Raw genomic sequence first — 24,375 nt, 5'->3', positions numbered from 1 at the left:
AATTTAATGTCCACATTGTAACATTTAATGTTCACATTGTAACATTTAATGTCCACATTGTAAAATTTAATGTCCACATTGTAACATTTATTGTCTACATTGTAACATTTATTGTCCACAATGTAACAATGTTTCAATGAAATCATTTTATGAAATCATTTTATTATGATTTATCTTTTTCCTTATTTTTGATTAAAATCCAAAATATAGCAATACCTTATATCAGACAGATTTTGTTTGCCATGACAGTCTATGTCTAACTGAATTCTAATGTTTTATCATAAAAGTATAAATGTATTTATCAAAGTTGTACATCGAACATGTTGTTTGTTTATAGTTGACTAGTGTTTGGTTAGATAATTATAGTAAGGTCGGTTCGATTGTGATATTGAGTTCATGCACAAGTGAACTCAAGTGGTTTCAAGTCATTCGAAACATTGCAGTTAAAGTGGACAGAAGCATTTTTCCAAATAAATGATATTATTAATAATATTATTTATTTTCTAGATTTGTAGACCACTATTATGGGGAAACCAGTACATGTACAAGCTGATTAACCCTTTCACCGATTGCTGCCCAGACAGAAGCTACTCTGAGACGATGGCTTCCCTGGCTACTATTACTCAAGTGGGAGATCTTCATAATAAATGTCAATAAAAACTTGTTTGTACTTATTTGTGTATTTATTTCATTCACTAACACCATATTCACAGTTTTGTTCATGTTTTGATAATTCTTTCTTCATAAAATATTCAAATTTTCCAATTTTCAGCATATTTTGGGTGAAATTCTCAAAATTCTGCTTTTTAACCCCAAATCGTAATTTTTTAACCCAAAACGGCAAAATTTGGAAAAAATTTATGAGGCTGTACAAATTCCTCACATTGAACGATGTCCATTCCAAGTGTTTTGTACATAAAACAACGTTTTATGTAAAAAAAGTATACTAGTTTGGCTTCAATTCTTCCATATTCTTTCAAAAAAAATGTTCCCTCATTTCAAATTCTCGTAAATTCCGTAAATTTCCTCTGATTTTGACACAGTTTTCAACAAACGGAACCGCCATGTTAACACTTTCATCCGGGTATTCATCAAAGAAAGATAACTCATGTTTGCACTGTTTTGAGCGGGAAACATAAAAGAGGTATTCCGATCCCGGTAAAACGGGACTCATCGTCAGCTGTCTGAAGCGTGAATCCCGGTAAACCGGGACTCATCGGCGAAAGGGTTTATACCTGTGTATTTATAATAAAATGTGCGCTTGTCTCTGCAAGTGACGTCTCCCATCTAAATTTGTGGTTATTTGATAAATATTTTATGTTCGTTTGAGTTTATAAATTAGAATTTAAATATAAATTGTACCTCTGAGACATTGTAGAATCCTGTAGAATTTTGATGTTGTAAATCTTCTCCTCGTACAGTAAAGAATGTAAGTGGATGGTATTTGGGATGAGGTGGCTGGTTTCCACTGGCTACTAACAGATGATCGTAGAAAAGATCAGAGGTAAAATCTATGATCTCCCTGTGTGATCTATAATTCTCACATAACATCATACTACAAGGACACTTATCTGGATACAAGTCATACAAACGTTCTAATAGGGATCTATCAAAACCCTGTTGTTTACCAAAGTCTGAATAGATCTCGGGACTCATCTGAAAATTATCAAAGTCATTAATAAAATGCATTGAATTATTCAAAGAATTGTTTTTATAACAATTTTTTTTAGCATGTATGCTGAACAGAAAAACTAAATATATCAGTATGATAGAAATGCCCCCTTTTTAATGTAAACAAGGAGATCTTGATTATCAAATACACACTTTGTATATATACTAAATATGAAAGGCTATAACTCAAGTTATATAATTGTGACAAGCAGTTTTATTGTTTCAATGTTTTCTAAAGTAAATAAGAAGAGCTAAAACACATTTTTGGAGACAGAGCAAAACATTGTTGCCTCATTATAAAAGGTGAACACATAAAAAGCTTAAGTTTCAGATCGAATATTTTTTCTGGAAAAGGAAAATAATGTAAAACAAATGATCTTAATACCACAATATCAAAGATTTTACGAACATAAATAATTTTTTTAGAACAGTTTGAATACCTGCATATGATCTCCTGACAATATAATCTTGGTATGAGGTCCAGCGAGGGATAATGGAATCAAACATTCAGCTTCCAATGCTTGGGCTGCTTCATCCACTATGATGTGTGAAAATGCATCTGTAAATAAAGGATATAACAAACTATAGAGATAAGTTTACTTTAATGGATCAGAGTGAACTTGTATGTCATTTGGTGTGGCGGAGTGTTAATTGTCTCATTGTCAATCATACCACATCTTTAAATTGGACTGTTTCTATGTTATTTAGAGTGGGGTGCTCATTTTCGCCATATCTTTCCATGTTTTCTACAGTTCATGTTCAGGTCTATATGTTTTTGAAGTATACTGATATTTCTATATGAAGATAACTTCAAATGCAAAACATTCCTATGCTTGAAAACATGTTTGTTTGAAAATAATCATCTGTAAAGTTAGATGAAAGGGGGTATGAAATTCCCTGAAGTTTTGTCAATGGGGGACACATATTCGCCATTTTAACACATCTATTTAAAACCAAATAACTGCAGCTTTATATAATATTTATCAAATAAATTTCATTATAGATGAACAGCAAACATTTCATAGGTGTAAAAAACAGAACTTTAGGCCAATCAGTCAAAAAATTACTAAGAAAAATAATCTTTGAAAATCCTGTTTTTCATTCAGGAAATTGACCGAAAATCGTTGTCCGTTTTTCAATCTTTTGCAGTAAGTGCCGTAATTTTGTTTAAGTTTAAAAAATAATCATATTTGTTATAAAATTACAATTTATTGGCATAATTCTTCTATTTCAGTCATCCTTTAAAGTGTTTACACCTCAAAATCATAAAACGGCGAAATTGTGTCCCCGGCGAATATGGGCCCCCCACTCTATATGTTTTCATATTCGGTCAAAAGCTCCTTAGAACTTGTGTTGTATATTTGTACTTATGCCAAATCAAAATAAAGTTTTCTTATCTTATCTTATCATGAAACAATCTGCAACCTTCTATTCATACTAATGTTTTGAATGTTTTAATAACCACAACTAATTTTTTTTAAAGGACTAATATTCCTGTTTCTGGAAATGCTCAAATGAAGACAACTTAATATCTCAAATTCAGAATTATATTATAACCTATCATCATCTTACGATGGAATGTTTGTCATACAGATTTTATGTATTGTTCTTTCTCCTATAAATTAATAACACTTAAGATACTTGTTCCATATTTTAATACTGACCTCTATCAAGGTTAAGGTCACATAGGTATCTAGCTGTACTAAGTGTTGTGATGATGATTCGATGCTTCTCTACATCTTCCTTGGTAGGCATTCGGAAGTTAGATTTCCCTGACATATCTAGGGGACAATACTGTAGCACTACATCTGGAACTGTCTGTTTCCAACGATGACGATAATATATACGTAATGGAACTGCCTTTAAATTTCCTTCTTTTACAAGTGGGTGAATGAACTCCTTTATATATAGATCAGCAGCACTGAAAAACAGTCATCATATATTTACTAGATGCAATTAATAACAAAGTTAAATGAGTTTTAAAATTGTCAAATTTAAGTTGAACATCTAGGAAATGACGTATTCATGTGTTATAATTTGTACTCCTTTAAGCAGCTTCAAATTGCAGATAGAGATCAGTGCAAGATTGTTTGATAATTTCAAGTTTAAAATACAATTGTATCTAACCTCTATCAATAAATATTGCTTATGTAGTATACTAAAAGCAAGGGATTGTAAAACAACAATTCAAAAACATATTTTTCCATCTCAATACACAACACAATATTTTAGAAAATTATTCCACCATTTAATCACCAATATTTACCTATTTGAATGAGTACAAATTAATATTCTAGAATTATCATCTTCTAAGGATTGGACGGCAGCCTGCGCCAGAGTATAAGTCTTTCCAGTCCCATATGGGCCAAGCAATAACAAGGGAGGTAAGCTGAGATCCCGACCAGCAGTTATCCCACACACCACCTCTTTCTGTTTACTATTCAACTTTGAACTCACTAAATCACAGAATTCTTTTCTGAAAAATACAGGTACATACTGATGTGGATACTAAGTAAAAGATCTTGACTTAAATTAAACATAGATAAGTAAAGAAGTAATGTTGTTCAATTATTCATATCTAAAATGTTACCTAATATTTATTTTTTACTGTTCCATTGAACAAAATGTATAGTATTGTCTAATTGCACTTACTAAATTACCCTTCATTTTTTTCTTCAAGCAGGTAAAAAATAGTTGTTGAAATAAATATTATGTGGTATAAAATGAAACTGTGATTCTTTAGAATTATTTAACGCTGAATTATTTCAAGATTTCAATATTTTTACGATTCTATACACTTTTTTTTTTAAATTGTGTTGTTTTTTTCCACTACAAACTGTTGTTATGGTACCTTGTACATGTATTAAACTTACTCTGTACTTGCCCAGAAGGTTGTGGGTATTTTATCTGGAGGAGGAAACACTAAATCTAAGGTAGATATACCATCTATTGCTGCATGCATCTCACACTTAGATAACCTATTTAACTGAAACTGGATCTGAAATTAGTTAAAAGATGGTAGGTGTTATTCCCTTTTTAACAAAAACTGGAACTAAAATTAGTATAAATATGCTAGATGTTATAGCTTTTTAGAATTAAAAATGGAACTGAAATTAGTATTCAGTTGTTAAGGGTTATAGGTTTTTAAAACTGAAATTTGGTCTGAAATTAGTATATATATATATGTTAGATGTAAAATCCTTTTTAACTGGAAATTGATTTGAAATTAGTATAAGATTTGATATTCTTATATTTTTAACTGAAACTGGAACTGAAATTAGTCTAAAGTGTGTAAGGGTTATAGCTTTTTTAACTGAGAATGGAATTAGTATGAAGGTGTTTAGGGGTTATTGCTTCTTTTTTTTTTAACTAAAATTGCAACTGGAATAAGTATAAACCATCTATATTTATTATATGCAGTGTTTCCTGAAATCATAACAATAAATGAATGCAATAATTTCTGAATTATCAGTATTATCTTTTAGGATTAATTCATGTAAATTAATATTTGTTGAAATTATCCTATTCCCTTTAACAAAATGAAACTGAGATTCCTTCCTATTATATAACACTGAATAACAATAATATGTAAAATATGTGACTTGTTCAGATTGTTTCTTTTGAACTTGCATCTTGGTTGTCGTCATGCAGCTATTTGAATCACATTTGTTATTCCCTTTCTTGTCAACTTTGGATCGAGTTTTCCTTGTCTAACATTTAGTGGTCTCAACTTTTAATAATTCAAAGTAACAAATACTTATTAAACATATCATTGTAAGTGTCACAATGTACTGCTACTACATACAATTTCCATCAATCATTGATTAAAAACCCAAATAATAAATAAACTTTACCTCTACTTCAATATTGTCATCGTTACTCAATCCTAAATCAGATACACATTTCTTTGATAATCGTAAAAATATAAAATCTTTTCCTTTATCTTCAACAATAACTTCAAATACCTGGAAAAGATAAATTCTACTTTTAAATATGTGTTATTAATTCAAAATAACCAGTCAAAGAGATTGTCATAAATATCATTCACTTCAATCCAAACAAAAAGAAAAGCAATTTACAAACAAAAATCTGAGCAGAATTTACTTTTTATGCTCTGTCTATGATAAAAAGTAGCCTCCTATGTTCTAGCCGGAGCATTGTAGTCTAAGGTAGTTCACTCATAAGTTGTAGTCACATCAATTTGAAACTCAGAACAGATGATTATCATGATGTTTAAAAAAAAATATGCTTATGTTTTTAAAAACATGTTTTGAGTTTTGACCAAAATTTTGCAGTTCACTGTTTCCAGTTTTGTTAAAGGTAGTTTACTATGAATTTGTGGTCACATTAACTTTCTACTTTGTACACATTTTCATTATGAATTCACAGTTCACTAATCATGGAACCATGAGTCAAAGCAGTGCAAGGTATGGACACATATTTTTTTGTATTTTATAGTTTAGGTTTATTCGAAACCTACATTTTTTGCTGAATTCACACGTAATTCAAATTCGATTCGCATTAATTAATTCGCATTCAAAGCGTTTTACATCCTAACGTCATTCTAATTCGAAACTATAATACGCGTCAAATTTCGCTTTACTGTCCAAACGACGTTACCTTTTAGTTCGTATTAACAAAAGCGTATTTCTAATGCAGAATTAACCAATTCCAATCAATTTGAATTAAAGAAGAAGAGTGTGTGAACGCTAATAGCAAAATTCAATTTGCATTTTATTGGAATTCAATTTGAATTAAATGAACGAGGCATAATTTTATACATGTGCCAATTACATATCTTGTAATGCTTTCCTTCATCCCAGTATATACCATATCAATCAGCCACACATATAAATTACACAATAATCTTACTTTTCTAAGTTCCCCTGTTAGTACCAAGGCTTCCAAAACGGTCATATATGCCAGTCATTTGTATAATGTCCGGTAAAAGACCGGCTGGGCAAAGCATGAAACGGTCATCTACTTTTTAGTTTCAATGGCTTTTTCAGTCATTTTAACATATAAATTCACGATCTTTTTGACCCAACATTTTGCCTTTAACAGCCATACATTTCCGGTCATAAAAGTGACATGATGATTAATTACTATCAAAACAACCCCTTAGGCCTACTTCAATACTTTCTAATTTTAATCAAGGCTAATTAGTTGTTGGACAGCTGAAAACTACCTGTTCAGTTGACAGGTAAACTATTTTCAGTACCGGACATCGTATAAATTAATCGGTTCATTCCCAATTATTTTCGTACATTTCAGCAGCTTGTATCTAATTGATTTAAAATATGTAATAAATACATTTATAAACATGATTTGATTAATCATTTAAAAAGGTTTTAAATGAAAAATCGTCAGCACTACATTGTATGAACAAGAACACGTGTGCGCATGTGCACAGGTGGGAAATTCAATTATGCATCCTACATTTCTTCAAAAATGCTAAAAGTATCATTGATACCTGTATCTAACGTTCATTTCAAGTATTTTGTTGAAGAAATAGCGCGGAAAGAGCTTCTTTGCTCAGTAGTTCTATGTTAACGTACACGTATTTTACGTTTCCGTTTATGGTCCATGTTTTACCATTGTCAAGTCAACATCCGGTTTTGAAAAATGCGACTTTAAAAACGAAAATAAAGTTCTAGACAACTTCATTTTGCACAAATAAAGAGTCTAATGCAGATATGAGCACGCTGATGTGCACACTTTGAATGATGCAATGCCAATTTTAACAGTTAATGTCAGAACATTAAATTCATATCAAAGTAAAGTTTAATATCGATTTTAATTTAATGTCAATCATTGGGATGGCCATCTGATTACCATAATTGCCTTTTGTGACTTTGTCTAAGGAATTAAAATTGGATCAGATATAAAATGTCCGGCTGGCTCAGAAAATTTTTGGAAGCCCTGGTTGGTACACATTTAAATAACACAATAATCTTACTTTTCTAAGTTCCCCTGTTGGTACACATTTAAATAACACAATAATCTTACTTTTCTAAGTTCCCCTGTTGGCACTGGTGTAGCAGTAACTTCAGATAACCAAGCAACTTGAGAGTTCATTATCAATCTTCCACCAACAGAATCTTCAGATAAATTCTCTTTTAGTTGCACACGTGCAAACATTTGGCCCTCATGGGCATATTTAGCCCCACCTATCAGTGAACCAGGCACTAGCATGAATTTATCTACTACCTGAAGCTCAGTCTTGACATTGTACCTAAAATATTAGAAACCATTTTAAATGACAGTTCAGGTAAATATTCACTTGAATAATTGAATATATCTGAATTTAAAGATGATATACAATGTATTACAATTATGTACGTGCTTATATAATATGATAGTAATTTATCAATAACTGTTTTGTACAGTTTTTGTTTATAATTTTAGCCTGATGTAAAGGTCATTAACTCTAGAAAGGTGATAACACTAAAAGTCAAACCTAATGAGTGTTTTGTGGTAATAAGCATTGTGTATAAATTTCATAACATTTGTTTGAGGCAAGCTAAGTGCTTTTACTAGCTTAACTTATGAATTGGTTGAAATATCATATTCAGCCAAACGAACCAAAAACTATCATGGCTGTTTATTCAAATACATTAATATACAAACAAAATATTGTAGAGTGGTGTGCTCATTTTCGCCACATCTTTCCATGTTTTCTACAGTTTATGGTCAGGCCTAAATGTTTTTGAAGTATACTAATATTTCTATATGAAGATAACTTCAAATGCAAAATATTCTTAAGCTTGAAAACGGATTTGTTTGAAAAAAATCATCTGAAAAGTTAGATTAAAGGGTGTTTGAAATTTCTTGATGTTTTGTAAATGAAGGACACATATTCGCTGTTTTTACACATCTATTTAAAACCAATTGCAAGTAACCGCAGCTTTTAACAATTTTAATCAAATCAATTGCATTATAGATGAATAGCAGACATTTCAAAGGTGTAAAGAATTCAAAATTAGGGCATTCAGTCAAATAATTACTTAGAAATACCTCTTTGAAATCGTGTTTTTTATTCAGGGCTATTCCAGAAAAAAATGTATGAGGGGGTTGGAAGGCAGTTTTTGTCAGCACCCGCCACCCAGACAATTGTAATTGAGAATTATAGTGCATTATAGTGTGAAAAGTTGCTATGATACCCATCACCCATGTATTATTAATACAATGTGCCTTCCAACCCCCCCATACATTTTTTTCTGGAAAAACCCTCAGGAAATAGTCCGAAATCGTTGTCCGTTTTTCTGTCATTTTGGTAGGAGCCGCAATTTTATATCATTTTAAAAAAAATATCATATTTGTAATAAAAATATAATTTACCAGTACATTTCTTCCATTTCAGCCATCCTTTGAAGTTATTACACCTCAATACCTTAAAACGGTGAAATTGTGTCCCCGGTGAAAATGAGCACCCCACTCTAAAGGTATAACAGAAGTTATTTTTCTTCTAAAAAAATATGCTGACACAGATTTTTTCTACTCAAAAGATAATCATGTTTCCTAAAATATGTTTTTTTTAACTAAATCCAGTTTTACCTTGCAATATTTTCGAGTTGAGCCCATTCTTCTAAATATAACATTTCATGCATCCAGATTCTGTAAGTTTCCTTTGAAGCTGGGTGCATCAAGTGTTCAGCTATTCTAAATTTATCACTTTCTGGTAAACTATATTTAGTCAACAATTTCTTCTCATCTAACGAATAATCATTAGTTCTGAAAATATAAAGTTGCAAAATTGTATTATCATAATCAGTGAGGATAAAACTCAAATAAGTCTATTATTTGTATACTGAAATTTAACATAAATGCTTGTCTATCTGAAAATATGTAATGACAACAAGTTAATTATCCACTAATATGCATGTTTAACTTTGTGCTAAGCAACTACAATTGAATCTTTCTTCTAACTAAGGTGGTATCATTATATTTGGCATATTCAAGTCATTTCATTGGATATCTCTTTTCTCTTCTTTAGCAGAAAAAATATGGCTTTACAGCCTCAAATATATAATCTGCCATCAACCAATCAATAAAATGTCTACTCCTGGCTGTAAAACTTCCAAAGAGAGACAACCTATTTGTAAAAGGATGCATGTGTACAAAAAAACTATTCTAATATGACATTCTTCTATTGCTTTATAACAAAGCCATGTTCTACTTCCAAACAATATGAGCTGCACATTATTAACATAACAATTGAAATTGCAATGTCAGCTCTTTTGAACAACAGGAGAAATCAAAATGAACATTTATTTTTGTGTTGCTCACTTTACATTTAAATAAAATCATTCTTATAGTTTACATGTATTCATGGTATTTGCTTGTTTGTTTTATCATGAAACTGTTTCTCCGATTTTCTTTAACTTTTTGGCTTCATCAAATCAAATCAGATATATTTTAAAGGTCTGCTTTGTACTGTAAAAGTCCTCAATTTTCCTTTTAGTATCGAAACACTCAGAGTAAGAAAACAATTTTTTTTTAAACTTCAATCTTACTTATTTTCATATTCAGTAAGTTGTATATTTTCATTTGTCCATCTGCCTTGGTCAGTCATTTGTAGATCTTTTGACAACTTTTCTGTATCAGTGATGGGAGCTGATTCTATCTGCATTTCTCTACTTAATAAAGGCTCCATACCAAAGTCAAACACCAATGTCTGTCGAAATGTACCATATATGTCTGTCTTGAATATTACCTGAAATATATGAAAGAGAATGATATGTATGATAATATCCTTGTAATATTGCATGTATATATCAAAATAGTACAGTAGTCTAAATTTCTAAATTTATACAGGCAGCTTAAGTATGTTTATGTAACAAGAAGTTGTCTCAAACATTCCTCAACTCTAGGTAACAAAGGATAGGACTTCACAGTTTCACAGTTTCATGATTCTAAGTCTTTTGTTTATGTGAATTTTTTATTCCATTCCAAGGTGAACTTGTAAAAGATTTTGCTAAACAAAATATGTACAAAATGTATGTTAAGAGACAACCCAAATATTGATTTGAAAAAAAAAATAACTAGAAGAAAACAACTACATGCAGTATCAAAATATCAAGAATATATAAGTTTCAGAAATAACACCCTTCTAAATAGTGAACGCTATCATTTTAAATTCACCATGGTGTAAACTAGACATACCCTAGCAGACTAATATCCTAACTTACATATTCAGAACTAAGATTCTATAATATTGGGAAACTTACCTTTATTCTATAAACATGTTCCGCTGCAGATTTATTATAATCAGGACTAACCCATTCCTGACAGTTATTTTCTATATTTTGATATTTCTGGGTTTTCTTTGGTCCCACAGATACACTGGCAATGTAAAAGTAAATTCTGTTTGTGTCATCTAACAATGTTACTCTGTGTAGGGGTATCTACAATAATATAAAATTATACATAATATTACTATCAAATATTTCATGTAAAGGCAAGGTAAAAGTAAATTTTGTTTTTGTCATCTAACAATGTTACTCTGTGTAGGGGTATCTACAAAAATATAATATTGTATTAAATGTTTCATGTAGACTTCTTTATACAATAAAAATGCCATTTTATCAAAATCAACAAATTAACTGCTTTCATTGCACTCTTTCCCCCCATGTCATTTGATTGACAGTTACAAAAATCTTGTTAAAGTAAATACCCTAAAACCAATCAGCTGAAGTTTGTTTGAAAGTGGTCCTCCAGATTTTGAAAATGTTTACCACCCAAGACGATGACAGGGTATTGCAATATCTCATGAGACATATTGGTGAACTAATAATATTTTCTTAAATTGTTATGAAATAAAATATAGTCTGTGTATTTGAAAGCATGGCAATTTCCTTGAAGGAAATCCTTATTTTCAGTCACAACAGTTCCCTTGTTATCCTAAAAGATTTTGAATATAAACCTACCTTGCTAGTTAGTGTAAAGGTCCAAGCATTGGTGCATTTCTTAGATGTCATACTGACTTTCAGGTCAGAGTTCAAATGGATTTTTGCATATTCAACATTTTGTACCATCTGTAAAAGACAAAATATAAGGTGAAAGTTTAATATTGGCAAATAACATCTATCATCTCAGCTAAATGTTGTTTTTTTGGACATTGAACTAGTGATGATAGCAACGGACAAAGGGGAACTGACTATCTATGGTTTGATAATGATGATGCTCATGCATTTCCATGCTGCATTCTGTTAAAAATAGCAATGCCTTGTTGGACTTTATTACATCATTGACAAAAGTGATGCAAAGTATTTGATTTCATCGTGCCCTAGTTAAGCTCAAGAAATAGAAGACTAGATGTGTTGGTGCAACACACATTCCCAAAGCTTACAACCTCAAGTATTTCTGTACTAAATATGAGCTCTGCAGGCATTACCAATTCTCAAGGGTCTTAGTTTACCAAATAAAGATCTGATCAATATCTGCAGGCATAGCCAGACAACTTCTTGATATTAGATTAACCGAATGGACATAAGCACTAGATGTATCAGTCAATTTGTGCCAGGAAATACAAAAACTGTGGACTTCTTTTTGGACTAAGATTAAAGTATATTTCTAATTAGCATATTTGAGTTAATATTTTATATAATTTGTCCTTTTATTGTTTTACTTTCTGTCATTTTACAACTGCATAACATGTTATATGTAAATTTAACACAATAGCTATGTTTTATGTAATTATATTGACTTTATTTTAATTCTACAAATTGAAACAAGAGTGCACATACTGAAATGTCTTGCCTTCATTACTAACCATTGATTTTATGTTGATAGTGCTATATATAAAGCTTTACTTCAAAAATCACATAAACTTATCATGATCCTAAAAATAAAGGTCAAGGTCAGATAAACAAAACTAGAAATACACATACATTTGTACACCTTACAATCATTCTATACACCAAATATACTTTTTAAGAAATAAAGTTGACCTATTGCACATCTTAGAAACAAACTTAATCAGGAAAGATTGATCGATGAACTATAAAAATGAGGTCAAGGTAAGTTTGAAAATAGTCATCTGGATATATACCATTGATCGATGAACTATAAAAATGAGGTCAAGGTAATTTTGAAAATAGTCATCTGAATATACCTACCAGTGACTTTGGATTATCCATATTAACCAGCTTTTCCATCAGTTGTTCAGCATATGTAGTACCATGTAGATGTTTTTCTCTAGCAAGCTTCATCTGTTCTTTCTTGTACTTGAATCTTTCTTTCCATTCCTCAAGTTCTTCATTGGAATGGGCCTGAGTACATTTCTCACCAAGATGGCATTTGGTGGATTCCATAATATTTCTACATAATGTGTATTCCTCACTGGAAAGACCTCTAGGAGGATAGCGATATCTCCACCTCCCATCTTCATCTGATGTTATCTTTTTCTTATGTAAGTCACTTCTACAGTGAGTTTCTAGTTCTGTTTCTGAGGTAAATTTCATGTCACAGAAGTCACACCAACAAGGTAACTCTACAATAAAAGTGTATACTGTAAATTCAGAAATTATTGTAAAGTTTTTATTAATGCGAATCATGCGACAGGGTTATGATCGCAATAATTTATAATTGCATTTTAAAATTTTTATATGAATTAAGCAGGATTTTTCTCAATATCACAAAAATTTAAATTGCATTTTAGTCTAAAATGACAAAATTGCAATAATAAATGCATGTAATAATTTCTGAATTTAAAGTATCATTTCAAGCTTGTATCATACCATTTATTCCATAGACCTGCATATTAAGTTAAGCATGAAATATATAAGTTGAACTTTTAAAAAAAAATTACACTGACAAGATGTTACCTCAGAAATTTTACTCATATGTTTTTATTTTATATTGTTCTATTTTAATTTTTTTTTATAAAATCAAGAAAATCAATAACATACTGTGTAAACAAGTTCATATTAAATATTTTTATAACTTTATGTAAATTGTGATTTGTATAAAAATATATTCTTACAAACTATAACCATGCTCTACACAGCACACCATTATACGACCGCAGAAGATGAATCCCCAACAGTTGGGGCAAGAATGGATACAACATTTACGCTTGATACAGCTCTGAACTTGTATTGCGATCAGATTTTTTACATAATATGGGTTTCGGACACAAAACAAATATCAAGATCTTACAAATCTATTGCAGAATATTATGCAATTAAAGAATTCTTCTTCAAACTTTTCAAAATTTTTGAAATTGAAGAAATTTGGAGACAAAAAAATTGAACACTACTACCATCCCCCTTTTTTTACAATTAGTCCAAAACCTGACATTTCTTTATGCATAATTTACAAGGAGTGTAAAGGGGGAGGGTTATTACGAACATACCCAAAATTGTATGCTATATGTTTTTGAATTACCTCTCTTAAACTGCTTTTAAATTGTCTCAATTGTCCATTGACTAGAAAAACCTAGTTTTTCCCCTTTTTTTTCCCCTTATTCCAAAACATTTTGAGCCATAATCCTTCTAGGTCAATACTATCCATCCCTTCATAGTATGGAAACTTGTGGTATAATTTATTCATACACTTTTAAAAACACAAGTTATTGTTTGAAAACTACAAAAATGCTTATTTTGAAACCACCTTTTTTGGCCCCTAATTCCTAAACTATTTGGGCCATAAACCCCCAAAATCAATCCCAACATTCCTTTAGTGGTATTTAACCTTCTGGTAAAAATTTAGAGATCCTTTCACTAAAACTAAAGTTATTGACTGGAAACTAAATAGGTCTTCGGACGACAACACAGACCACATGATAGCATTATACGATGCAAAACTAAAATAAAATGTAGGGTCATATAAAAATAACAAGTACATTTCTACAGACAGTTTAGTTCTGGTAACACTTAATATATTTTGCATGAATTTGACAAAAAAAGAAATATGGATTTCAAGAAACTCAATTGAAATATCTTACTTAAGGTAAAGTAACAGCAAAGGGATAACATAAGACATGTTTGGTAAAGGTTAGACATATGGTTAAAATAAGAGTTTGTCAGTGAGAGAAAACTGATTTTTCTATAATATTTATTCGTGTCCTTCTCACTTTTTCAATATCCCTAGGACCATAACTCATGATCAGTTAATGATTTAGTCGCAGCAATATAGCCTTTTTGTGCTAATGCGGCGTAAAGCAACCAACAATCAATCAATCATGATCAGTTAAAGTGACAATCATTTATATTGAACTCAACCTCCATTTTGTCATCAGCAACATATCAAAGATTGAATTGCTTGGATTAAACAGAACCCCCCACCAACCCCCACCTTTTGATCCCAAAATCAACAGAGGTCTTTCCCATCTAATGGGGCATAATCCCTACTAAGGACTACCTGACTTTCATGTTGTCTTCTGTTAACTAGCTTACCTGTTGGTCTGACATCATTATAGCTAGGCACTTTTTCAGGAGATACACTCCTTCTTTCTTCATTATTTACTGAAGAAGTTGTATCTTCTGATGGGCCAGCTGCTTGTTCTTCCAGATCTTCTTCGTCTTCATCTGAATCCTACATCAAAAATATTACTCATTGTTATAAACAGTTTTCATCAAAATATGCATAATGATATATATACAAAAAATAAAATATTTAAAAAAATAAGTGCACAAAATTAACTGTAAAACACACACAGGTCTAATCTGCTATTAATCTTATACCATAAATGTCTGTTCTATAGGATGCTTCCAAGTGACCTTGAACTTAATAATGTATGTTCTATAGGACGCTTCCAAGTGACCTTGAACTTAATATAAATCATTAAAATTATGTTTTCTAAAAGACAAGCAAGGATAATGATAAAGATTGTGCCTACAAGTTTTATTATCCTATGACATACTCATACCTTTACCTAGAAAGAGGTCAAGAATTAAATCTTTGATAAAAGTTGGATAAAATATTGGACTCCTATGATTAATCTATGAGTAAACAAATCAGACACAAACACAAGGGATAATAATCCATGGCAATAGCTTACATGGCTGCAACTGATTTTTTTTTCATTTAAAAAAAAAGAGTGAATATTTCTTTGTTAGAAACTTTACCTCATCTTGTAAGGCCTGTATAACAACTTGTAATCTTTTAACTTCTTTAGCTGCTAGAGCACTCTGAAACGACATGTAATATAAAGAAATGCAAATCATGTAAAAATGCACTTTTTAATTCAATGTTTATTTCAGTACATGTACAACAATATATAAATCATGTAACCAGCTAAGGCAAAGCTTCTCTTGTATAATTTTAATGTTGTTTTTTTAATGTGCATGCTGTTACTACAAAGTAAATTTGGATCGAAGACTGTTATAACATTAAAATATAGTTTTATTCATTTTAAATACATTTTTGATATTATGGACTTTCATATAATATATGTTAATTTAAATAGTTCTCACAGAACTTAATTTCTGGGGTAAAACAAAGGCCTTTTAAACCTTTGGTCTCAGTTTGTCAAAAAAGGTTATTAAAAAGACAATGAATTGTAAAACAATAAAAGAAAAAGAAAATAAGTGCCAAGTGATAATTTAGAAAATTTACATTAGATGAGCTAAACATTTGTACCATGCATATATGCTTTTCAACAAAATCAAACTTGCAGCTATAAAACAAAATTTAATCCACAATTTTCTACATTTGAAAATGCCTGTACCAAGTCAGCAAAATGACACATGTGACAGTTGTTGTGATTGTGAGTTTGTCTTCATGTCCGTAATGTCACAAAACAGTGTTAACGTTGTTTCCCGTATTTTTGACGTTGTGTGATAGTGACGTGAGAGAGAGAGATGTGTTGCCGGAGGAACAAGATGGCTGAATGTTTGTACTATCGGAGTGTATGCCGTGTATTTTGTATTTTATGTAACGTCTGTATAGTACATGTCATACATGTAATGTGAATAAATCATCAGGACTGATATTTTCTACAAATATGGTGTTTACTTATAAATTATGAACGCTAGGAATTTTACGTTTACAACAACAGTTCTTGTCCATTGTTTTTGATGTTTTTGATATTGATTTTGACATGTGATAATGGACTTTCCGAAAATAGATTTTCAGTATTTTTATAATTTTACTTTTTAAGAGATAAAATTGAAGTATTGTGTGATTTACTCTTACCAATATGGTCTATAGATAGGCAAAGGGTGGGTTTGGTTGCATGTCAAGTGGCTTAGTCTGACCACAGTGTGTGTCTGTACCCAGTCAGACTATATCATGTGTTGTTTGTTGTTGTTTGTTGTTGTTTGATGCTGTTTGTTTTTGTTTTTGCTACAATTTTCTTGTCTGGATCTAGTTGTTTGATGGCATAGTCATTTGTACTGACTTTTTCTTTTTGTCATTCCTGTTTTTATTTTTATGTTTGGTTAAATAATGGGGATTTTGAACCCTTTAAAAAGCATATTTATTTTTTAAGAATCAATTGTGATCCATTAAGGTGTAATATATACCTGTGGTTGATCCTCGAACCATTGTTTAGCTATAGTATATGCATGATCAAAGTCCCCCTGGTGGCACAAAATCTTTATCTTCCTCTCTTTTAACTTCTCATGTTCTCCAAATGTTTGAATTGCTTAAAATCAATACATTAAAATATAATTACCATGTCTATAAAAACATTTAACTAAAACATGTAAATTATTCATCAAACGTTACAACATTATATTGATATCTGTTTTATTGATATGTTGCACATTATAAAACTATCCAATTATATAAATAACTATTTCCTTTGAGGTTATGAAATCAAATAATTTATTTTTAAAACACAATTCCTGAACCTGAATATTGAAATAATTTCCCCATTATTTTGTTTTTCCTGAAGACAAATCTCATTAAACAGTCAGATACTGTTATTTTTTATTAAAGCATGACTTCAGAGCTGAATGAAACATCCTGCTGAAAATTAATTTGATTTTCATTGATTGAATACAAATATTTTGGTCAAAGTAAAGTAAAAGTTTTTACTATATATATGTTATGACTTATTTCTAGATAGAAATTAATGGAAATACTGTGAATATAATATCTGTTTTTTGGGGGTTTTTTTAACAAGAAACTTAGAGATAACTTATCTTGCTAATACAAAAGAAACTGCCTGCCTGCCCAACCCCAAATCAATATCTTAATTTCCTTCAGAAAACCTGGTTAAAGAAAAAATTGTAGATGTTTTCTTTCTAGGCCTTATGTGTGTCCAACAGTTGTCAATCATAGTATATTGAATAAAACTTACCAGATTCACATTCTGCTAATGCAAGGGTGTATTTTTTCTGAAAATATAGAATATTACTCACATGTATACATAGAGTTTTCTCAACACATCAATTTTCACATGAACATAGTTTTCCAAGGTTAAATTCTCTAGATCAAATCAATACAAAATTGCACTTTGGACGAATTTATTTTCTGGGATGTCTTCCTTCTAAACTCCCTTTTTAACAATGAACAGTTAACCAGAAAGTGTTACATATTTAATGCATCATACATCTACAAACCAGTTTATAAACTACACTTCATTTTATAAGGAAGTACTTCAGGTTTTTCCTATTATCAATAAAAATCTAACTTAAAATAATATGTGAAATTGAAAGCTTGCATATTTAATTGCAATAAATTACACTAATCACCAGTCAAGGGTGAAAAACTTGTGTTTTAACTTCTGTGTACATGCACCAAGGTATTACGTATAAATCATTTCTACAATTAATATGTTTTATTTTTTATTTTTAATTTATGTTATAAATAAATAGCTGACGTTATCCGCTTTCATCAAATTCTTCAAACATTTTTTCTTAATTATGTAATATAAAAATCTATGCAAAATTTATATAAATGGATGTTATACAAATGTATACAAAATATAATTTAAATGTATGAGAAGTACTTTTTTTATATTTTGTTATTGACAACACTCAGATGTTGTAAAAAAAAATACCCACTTTATTCAATTTCGTGAAATTTGTCTAAAACAGGACAAATCAAAGAGCATGGTAGCTAGAGGGGAAAATATGGCCATAGTTTCCTTAGATACCAGTACTTGCACCAAAATTATTGTATTTTGCACTGAATGTGTCCCTTAATACATGTATTACAAAAAAGTATGTTCCATAGATTTTCAATGGCTTAATTAAAATATGACTCTCCCAAATAGCATCCTTATTCTTTATACTAAAATGTTATTCAATTATTGAAAATTTCCAGTAAGCAAGCAGGAAACTTTACTCAGATTTTGAAACTATTTATTATTTATTATTTAAGCTTCACTCAAAATTGCAGACCCTTTAAACATATTTTAGAAGTAACTGTATAAAGTTAAATATAACCTAGAAAACACATGCTAAGAAGGGTCTCACTTGCATAGTTTTGTGTGAGACACAGGGGGAAAATTAACATTAACCAGATGCTCCGCAGGGCGTAGCTTTATACGACCGCAGAGGTTGAACCCTGAACAGTTGGGGCAAGTATGGACACAACATTCAAGCTGGATTCCGCTCTAAATTTGGATTGTGATTAAATAGTTGACACAGCATAGGTTTCTGACACAGAATGAATGTATTCAAATGAACTTAAAATTTTTGTTTTCTCTTAGAGCAATTCACTATGCTGTTGAATATTAATCCTCTCAAAAAAATGTTTGAAGACATTTTCTTTTTATTTATGAAATTTCAAATGAGAAAAATTGAACCCAATTTTTTAATCACATCCCCCTTTCCCTTATTCCAAAACTAATTTCAATTAAAATATTCTAATGGAGTTTGCAACAATTACTACTCTTTTAAATACATCATAAAATATTAAGATGTAAAAAAACTGCTTGTTATCACTGAATGGTAAAGATTATTTAAATTTATCAGTTGGTAGTAAAAAGTGAATATACATTGTATATTGTATATAACAAAGATTTAAGTTGATTCTGGACAAAGAAAGATAACTCCAATTAAAAAAAATTCTTGCAGATATTTCTTGCTTACTTTACTGGACAAAGAAAGATAACTCTTGATTAAAAAAAATTTTGCTATTTCACAATATTGTGAAATTAGATATTTCTTGCCATTGCACAATACTGTGCAATTGAAAAGACTTGCTATTGCACAATACTTAATATAATAGTTTTAGATCCTGATTTGGACCAACTTGAAAACTGGGCCCATAATCAAAAATCTAAGTACATGTTTAGATTCAGCATATCAAAGAGGCCCAAGAATTTGATTTTTGTTAAAATCAAACTTAGTTTAATTTTGGACCCTTTGCACTTTAATTTAGACCAATTTTAAAACTGGACCAAAAATTAAGAATCTACATACACAGTTAGATTTGGCATATCAAAGAACCCCAATTATTCAATTTTTGATGAAATCAAACAATGTTTAATTTTGGACCTCGATTTGGGCCAACTTGAAAACTGGGCCAATAATCAAAAATCTAAGTACATTTTAAGATTCAGCATATCAAAGAACCCCAAGGTTTCAATTTTTGTTAAAATCAAACTAAGTTTAATTTTGGACCCTTTGGACCTTAATGTAGACCAATTTAAAAACGGGACCAAAAATTAAGAATCTACATACACAGTTAGATTCGGCATATTAAAGAACCCCAATTATTCAATTTTGATGAAATCAAACAAAGTTTAATTTTGGACCCTTTGGGCCCCTTTTTCCTTAACTGTTGGGACCAAAACTCCCAAAATCAATAATCAACCTTCCTTTTATAGTCATAAACCTTGTGTTCAAATTTTATAGATTTCTATTTTCTTATACTAACGCTATGGTGCGAAAACCAAGAAAAATGCTTATTTGGGTCCCTTTTTGGCCCCTAATTCCTAAACTGTTGGGACCGAAACTCCCAAAATCAATACCAACCTTCCTTTTGTGGTCATAAACATTATGTTTAAATTTCATTGATTTCTATTTACTTTAACTAAAGTTATTGTGCGAAAACCAAGAATAATGCTTATTTGGGCCCTTTTTTGGCCCCTAATTCCTAAACTGTTGAAACCAAAACTCCCAAAATCAATCCCAACCTTTCTTATGTGGTCATAAACCTTGTGTCAAAATTTCATAGATTTCTATTAACTTAAACTAAAGTTATAGTGCGAAAACCAAGAAAATGCTTATTTGGGCCCTTTTTGGCCCTTAATTCCTAAAATATTGGGACCAAAACTCCCAAAATCAATACCAGCCTTCCTTTTATGGTCATAAACCTTGTGTTAAAATTTCATAGATTTCTATTCACTTTTACTAAAGTTAGAGTGCGAAAACTAAAAGTATTCGGACGACGACGACGACGACGACGACGACGACGACGACGACGACGACAACGACGACGACGCCAACGTGATAGCAATATACGACGAAAATTTTTTCAAAATTTGCGGTCGTATAAAAACAATGTTTTATCTATGAATTTTCAAAACTAGAGGCTCTCAAGAGCCTGTGTCGCTCACCTGTTACTGTATTTACTGATGTCGGTCATCTTGGTTGGTAGGTGGGGTCATTACACACTTTTTTTAAATAGATACCATAGTGATGATTGTGGCCACGTTTAGTTTAATATGGCCCATAGTTTTAGAAAAGAAGATTTTTGTACAAGTTACAAAAATGACGAAAATTTGTTCAAAATTGACTATAAAGGGCAATAACTCCTTCAGGGGTACTCTTACAATTTTTATCATGGTGACTTATTTGTAGATCCTACTTTGCTGAACAAAATTGCTGTTTACAGTTTATCTCTATCTATAATAGTATTCAAGATAATAACCAAAAACTGCAAAATTTCCTTAAAATTACCAATTTTAGGGCAGCAACCCAATAACGAGTTGTCAGATTCATCTGAAAATTTGTGAGGGGATAGATCTTATTCTGATGGACATTTAAATGTTCAAAGATTTGCCCTAAATGTCTTAGTTTTAAAGATATAAATCAAAAACTGCATTTTACCACTATGTTCTAATTTTAGCCATGTCGGCCATTTTGTTTGGAAGGCGGTGTCATCACACACATTTTTCAAACTATATACCACAATGATAATTATCGCCAGGTTTGGTTTAATTTGGCCATGTAGTTTCAGAGAAGAAGATTTTTGTACAAGTTACAAAAAATGACGAAAATTTGTTAAAAATTGACTATAAAGGGCAATAACTCCTTAAGGGGTTGACTGACAATTTTGGTCATGTTGACTTATTTGTAGGTTTTACTTTGCTGAACATTATTGCTGTTTACAGTTTATCTCTATCTATAATAGTATTCAAGATAATAACCAAAAACTGCAAAATTTCCTTAAAATAACCAATTCAGGGGCAGCAACCTAACAACGGGTTGTCCGATTCATCTGAAAATTCTAGGGCAGATAGATCTTGACCTGATTAACAATTTTAAGTCAGATTTGCTCTAAATGTTTTGGTTTTAAAGATATAAGCCAAAATATACATTTTACCCCTGTGTTCTATTTTTAGCCATGGCGGCCATCTTGGTTGGATGGCCAGGTCACCGGACACATTTTTTAAACTAGATACCCCAAGGATGATTGTGGCCAAGTTTGGTAAAATTTGGCCCAGTAGTTTCAGAGGAGAAGATTTTTGTAAAAGTTTACGGACGACGGACGACGGACGACAGACGCAGGACGACGGACGACAAGTGATGAGAAAAGCTCACTTGACCTTTCAGGTCAGGTGAGCTAAAAATGATATATAGATACATGTACATGTATAAAATGCAATTCTGAATCCCAACAGTTTTGTTTTACTTGCATCAACTTTTATTAGTTCAGAAACTTGTCGTGAGTTGAAAAGGAAACAAATTAAAAACATACAAATTGTAGTCCAAATGTGATATATAAGATGATTTTGATGCAGTTGATCATTATGGTTGAATTTGCCATCCAAAATGTTCATTAAAAAAAACAAGAGGCTGTCACAACGACAGCAAACCGGATTTATTTACATTTATTTGTGTCCTGGCAATATCACAAGAACCATTACTGATGAATGGTGAAAGTGAAAATCGTCAATGTCAAATTTGACCTCAATTTTTTCATCATTATCAACATATTAAAATTTGAAAAGCTTAGATTGAATGGTTCATGAGTAAATGCAACAAAGTGAATGGAAACACCATTTTACGATCTTTCAAGAACCATAACTCCTGAACGGTAAAAGTCAAAATCGTCATTTATTGAACTTGACCTCTAATTTGTCATCAGTGACAACATATAAAAATTCAAAAGCTCTGGTTGAATGGTTCATGAGAAAATGCATAGACACGACTTGAAACACCATTTTTCAACTTTCAAGAACCATAACACTTGAACGGTACAAGTCAAAATCGTCATTATTGAACTTGACCTCCATTTTGTCATTAGTAACGACATATTAAAATTTAGGAAGCTTTGATAGAACAGTTCATGTGTAAATGCACAGACAGGACTGGAAACTCCATTTTTCAATCTTTCAAGAACCATAACTCCTGAACGGTAAAAGTCAAAATAGTCATTATTGAACTTGACCTCCATTTTGTCATCAGTAACAACATATTAAAATTTGGGAAGCTTTGGGTGCAATCAACAGTTTTTTCCTATGACGTCATATTTTGAGGGACCATCTATAATTGACCCTTAGTGGTGTTAATGTTAATGAAGATACTTGTATAAAACTAGATATCATTAGAATCAGAATTTTCTCTAGTTTATGATGAAATAAAAATAAATTGTACTTTTAATAGTACCAAAAAGTTTTATCCAGAGAAAATGGGAAAAACATTGCCTAATCTATGCATAAAAAACATGAAATCAGGCCATGTGCACACCCATGCAGACATGATACATGCACATTTTTCATATTCAAAACTGTATGAATTTCATAGGTTTTTACCTGGTCTTTCTAAAAATTTATGCTTCAGGCTACGTTCGCCTGCTCCGAAAAGAGCTACATTGGGTGCAAATAAGTTTTGCACTTTTCACTGCCAAAAAAAACAGGATGTTTACAGTTTGTCTCCCCTTAAAACATGTGTATTTAATCTAATTTTTAAAAATTATTTTAATCATACAACCTGTTTTAATTGAAGCTAATTAACTTATTTTTACAATCAAATATAAAAAACATGATACTTTTTTACCAATTATGTTGATAAAAAGGGACTTCCCTCCAAGTCTATTTTTAGTTGGGGAATAACCCCTAGTTTTTTATACGAAACTGTTTATAGCACCCTTTTGTTGAACAGTTCATAGGTAAATGCATGGTCACGACTGGAAACTCCATTTTTCAATCTTTCAAGAACCATAACTCCATGAACTCCTGAACGGTAAAAGTCAGAATCGTCATTATTAAACTTGACCACCATTTTGTCATCAGTAACAACATATTAAAATTTGGGAAGCTTTGGTAGAACAGTTCATGCGTAAATGCACAGACATGACTGGAAACTCCATTTTTCAATCTTTCAAGAACCATTACTCCTGAACGGTAATAGTCAAAATCGCCATTATTTAACTTGACCTCCATTTAGTTGTCAGTAACAACATATTAAAATTTTAAAAGCTTTGGTTGAAAGGTTCATGAGTTCATGCATGGACAACATTTGATAGCCGCCCACCCGACCAACCGCCGTACATCCCCAAATCAATAACCGACATTTTTGTCACAAAAATCCGGTTAAATATTGTATGATTTTACTCAAATTAGCAAAAATAAAA

The 24,375-nt window shown here is 30.9% G+C and overlaps 1 protein-coding gene across 2 annotated transcripts in view; it reads right to left on the bottom strand.

The window, feature by feature from the left end:
- LOC134725888 (probable helicase with zinc finger domain) overlaps window positions 1-24,375 on the bottom strand; it is a 43,210-nt gene that overhangs the window by 10,450 nt on the left and 8,385 nt on the right. Inside the window, exons 3-18 of one of the 2 annotated variants that reach the window (XM_063590149.1) lie at window positions 17,924-17,960; window positions 17,142-17,263; window positions 15,744-15,806; window positions 15,072-15,210; window positions 12,792-13,165; window positions 11,601-11,708; window positions 10,902-11,078; window positions 10,188-10,387; window positions 9,229-9,405; window positions 7,681-7,906; window positions 5,526-5,636; window positions 4,545-4,669; window positions 3,938-4,147; window positions 3,336-3,592; window positions 2,112-2,230; window positions 1,363-1,656 (exon numbers count right to left, since the gene is read on the bottom strand). In XM_063590149.1, the coding sequence (XP_063446219.1) occupies window positions 1,363-1,656; window positions 2,112-2,230; window positions 3,336-3,592; window positions 3,938-4,147; window positions 4,545-4,669; window positions 5,526-5,636; window positions 7,681-7,906; window positions 9,229-9,405; window positions 10,188-10,387; window positions 10,902-11,078; window positions 11,601-11,708; window positions 12,792-13,165; window positions 15,072-15,210; window positions 15,744-15,806; window positions 17,142-17,263; window positions 17,924-17,960 (2,739 nt within the window). Of the gene's footprint in view, window positions 1-1,362; window positions 1,657-2,111; window positions 2,231-3,335; window positions 3,593-3,937; window positions 4,148-4,544; window positions 4,670-5,525; window positions 5,637-7,680; window positions 7,907-9,228; window positions 9,406-10,187; window positions 10,388-10,901; window positions 11,079-11,600; window positions 11,709-12,791; window positions 13,166-15,071; window positions 15,211-15,743; window positions 15,807-17,141; window positions 17,264-17,923; window positions 17,961-17,984; window positions 18,107-24,375 lie in introns of those variants that run through there. The other variant, XM_063590150.1, reaches the window with a different exon arrangement.

The sequence above is a fragment of the Mytilus trossulus genome, chromosome 7 (genome assembly GCF_036588685.1).
Source record: "Mytilus trossulus isolate FHL-02 chromosome 7, PNRI_Mtr1.1.1.hap1, whole genome shotgun sequence".
Classification (NCBI taxonomy): Eukaryota; Metazoa; Mollusca; class Bivalvia; order Mytilida; family Mytilidae; genus Mytilus; species Mytilus trossulus.
This window is presented reverse-complemented; position numbering and strand designations above follow the sequence as displayed.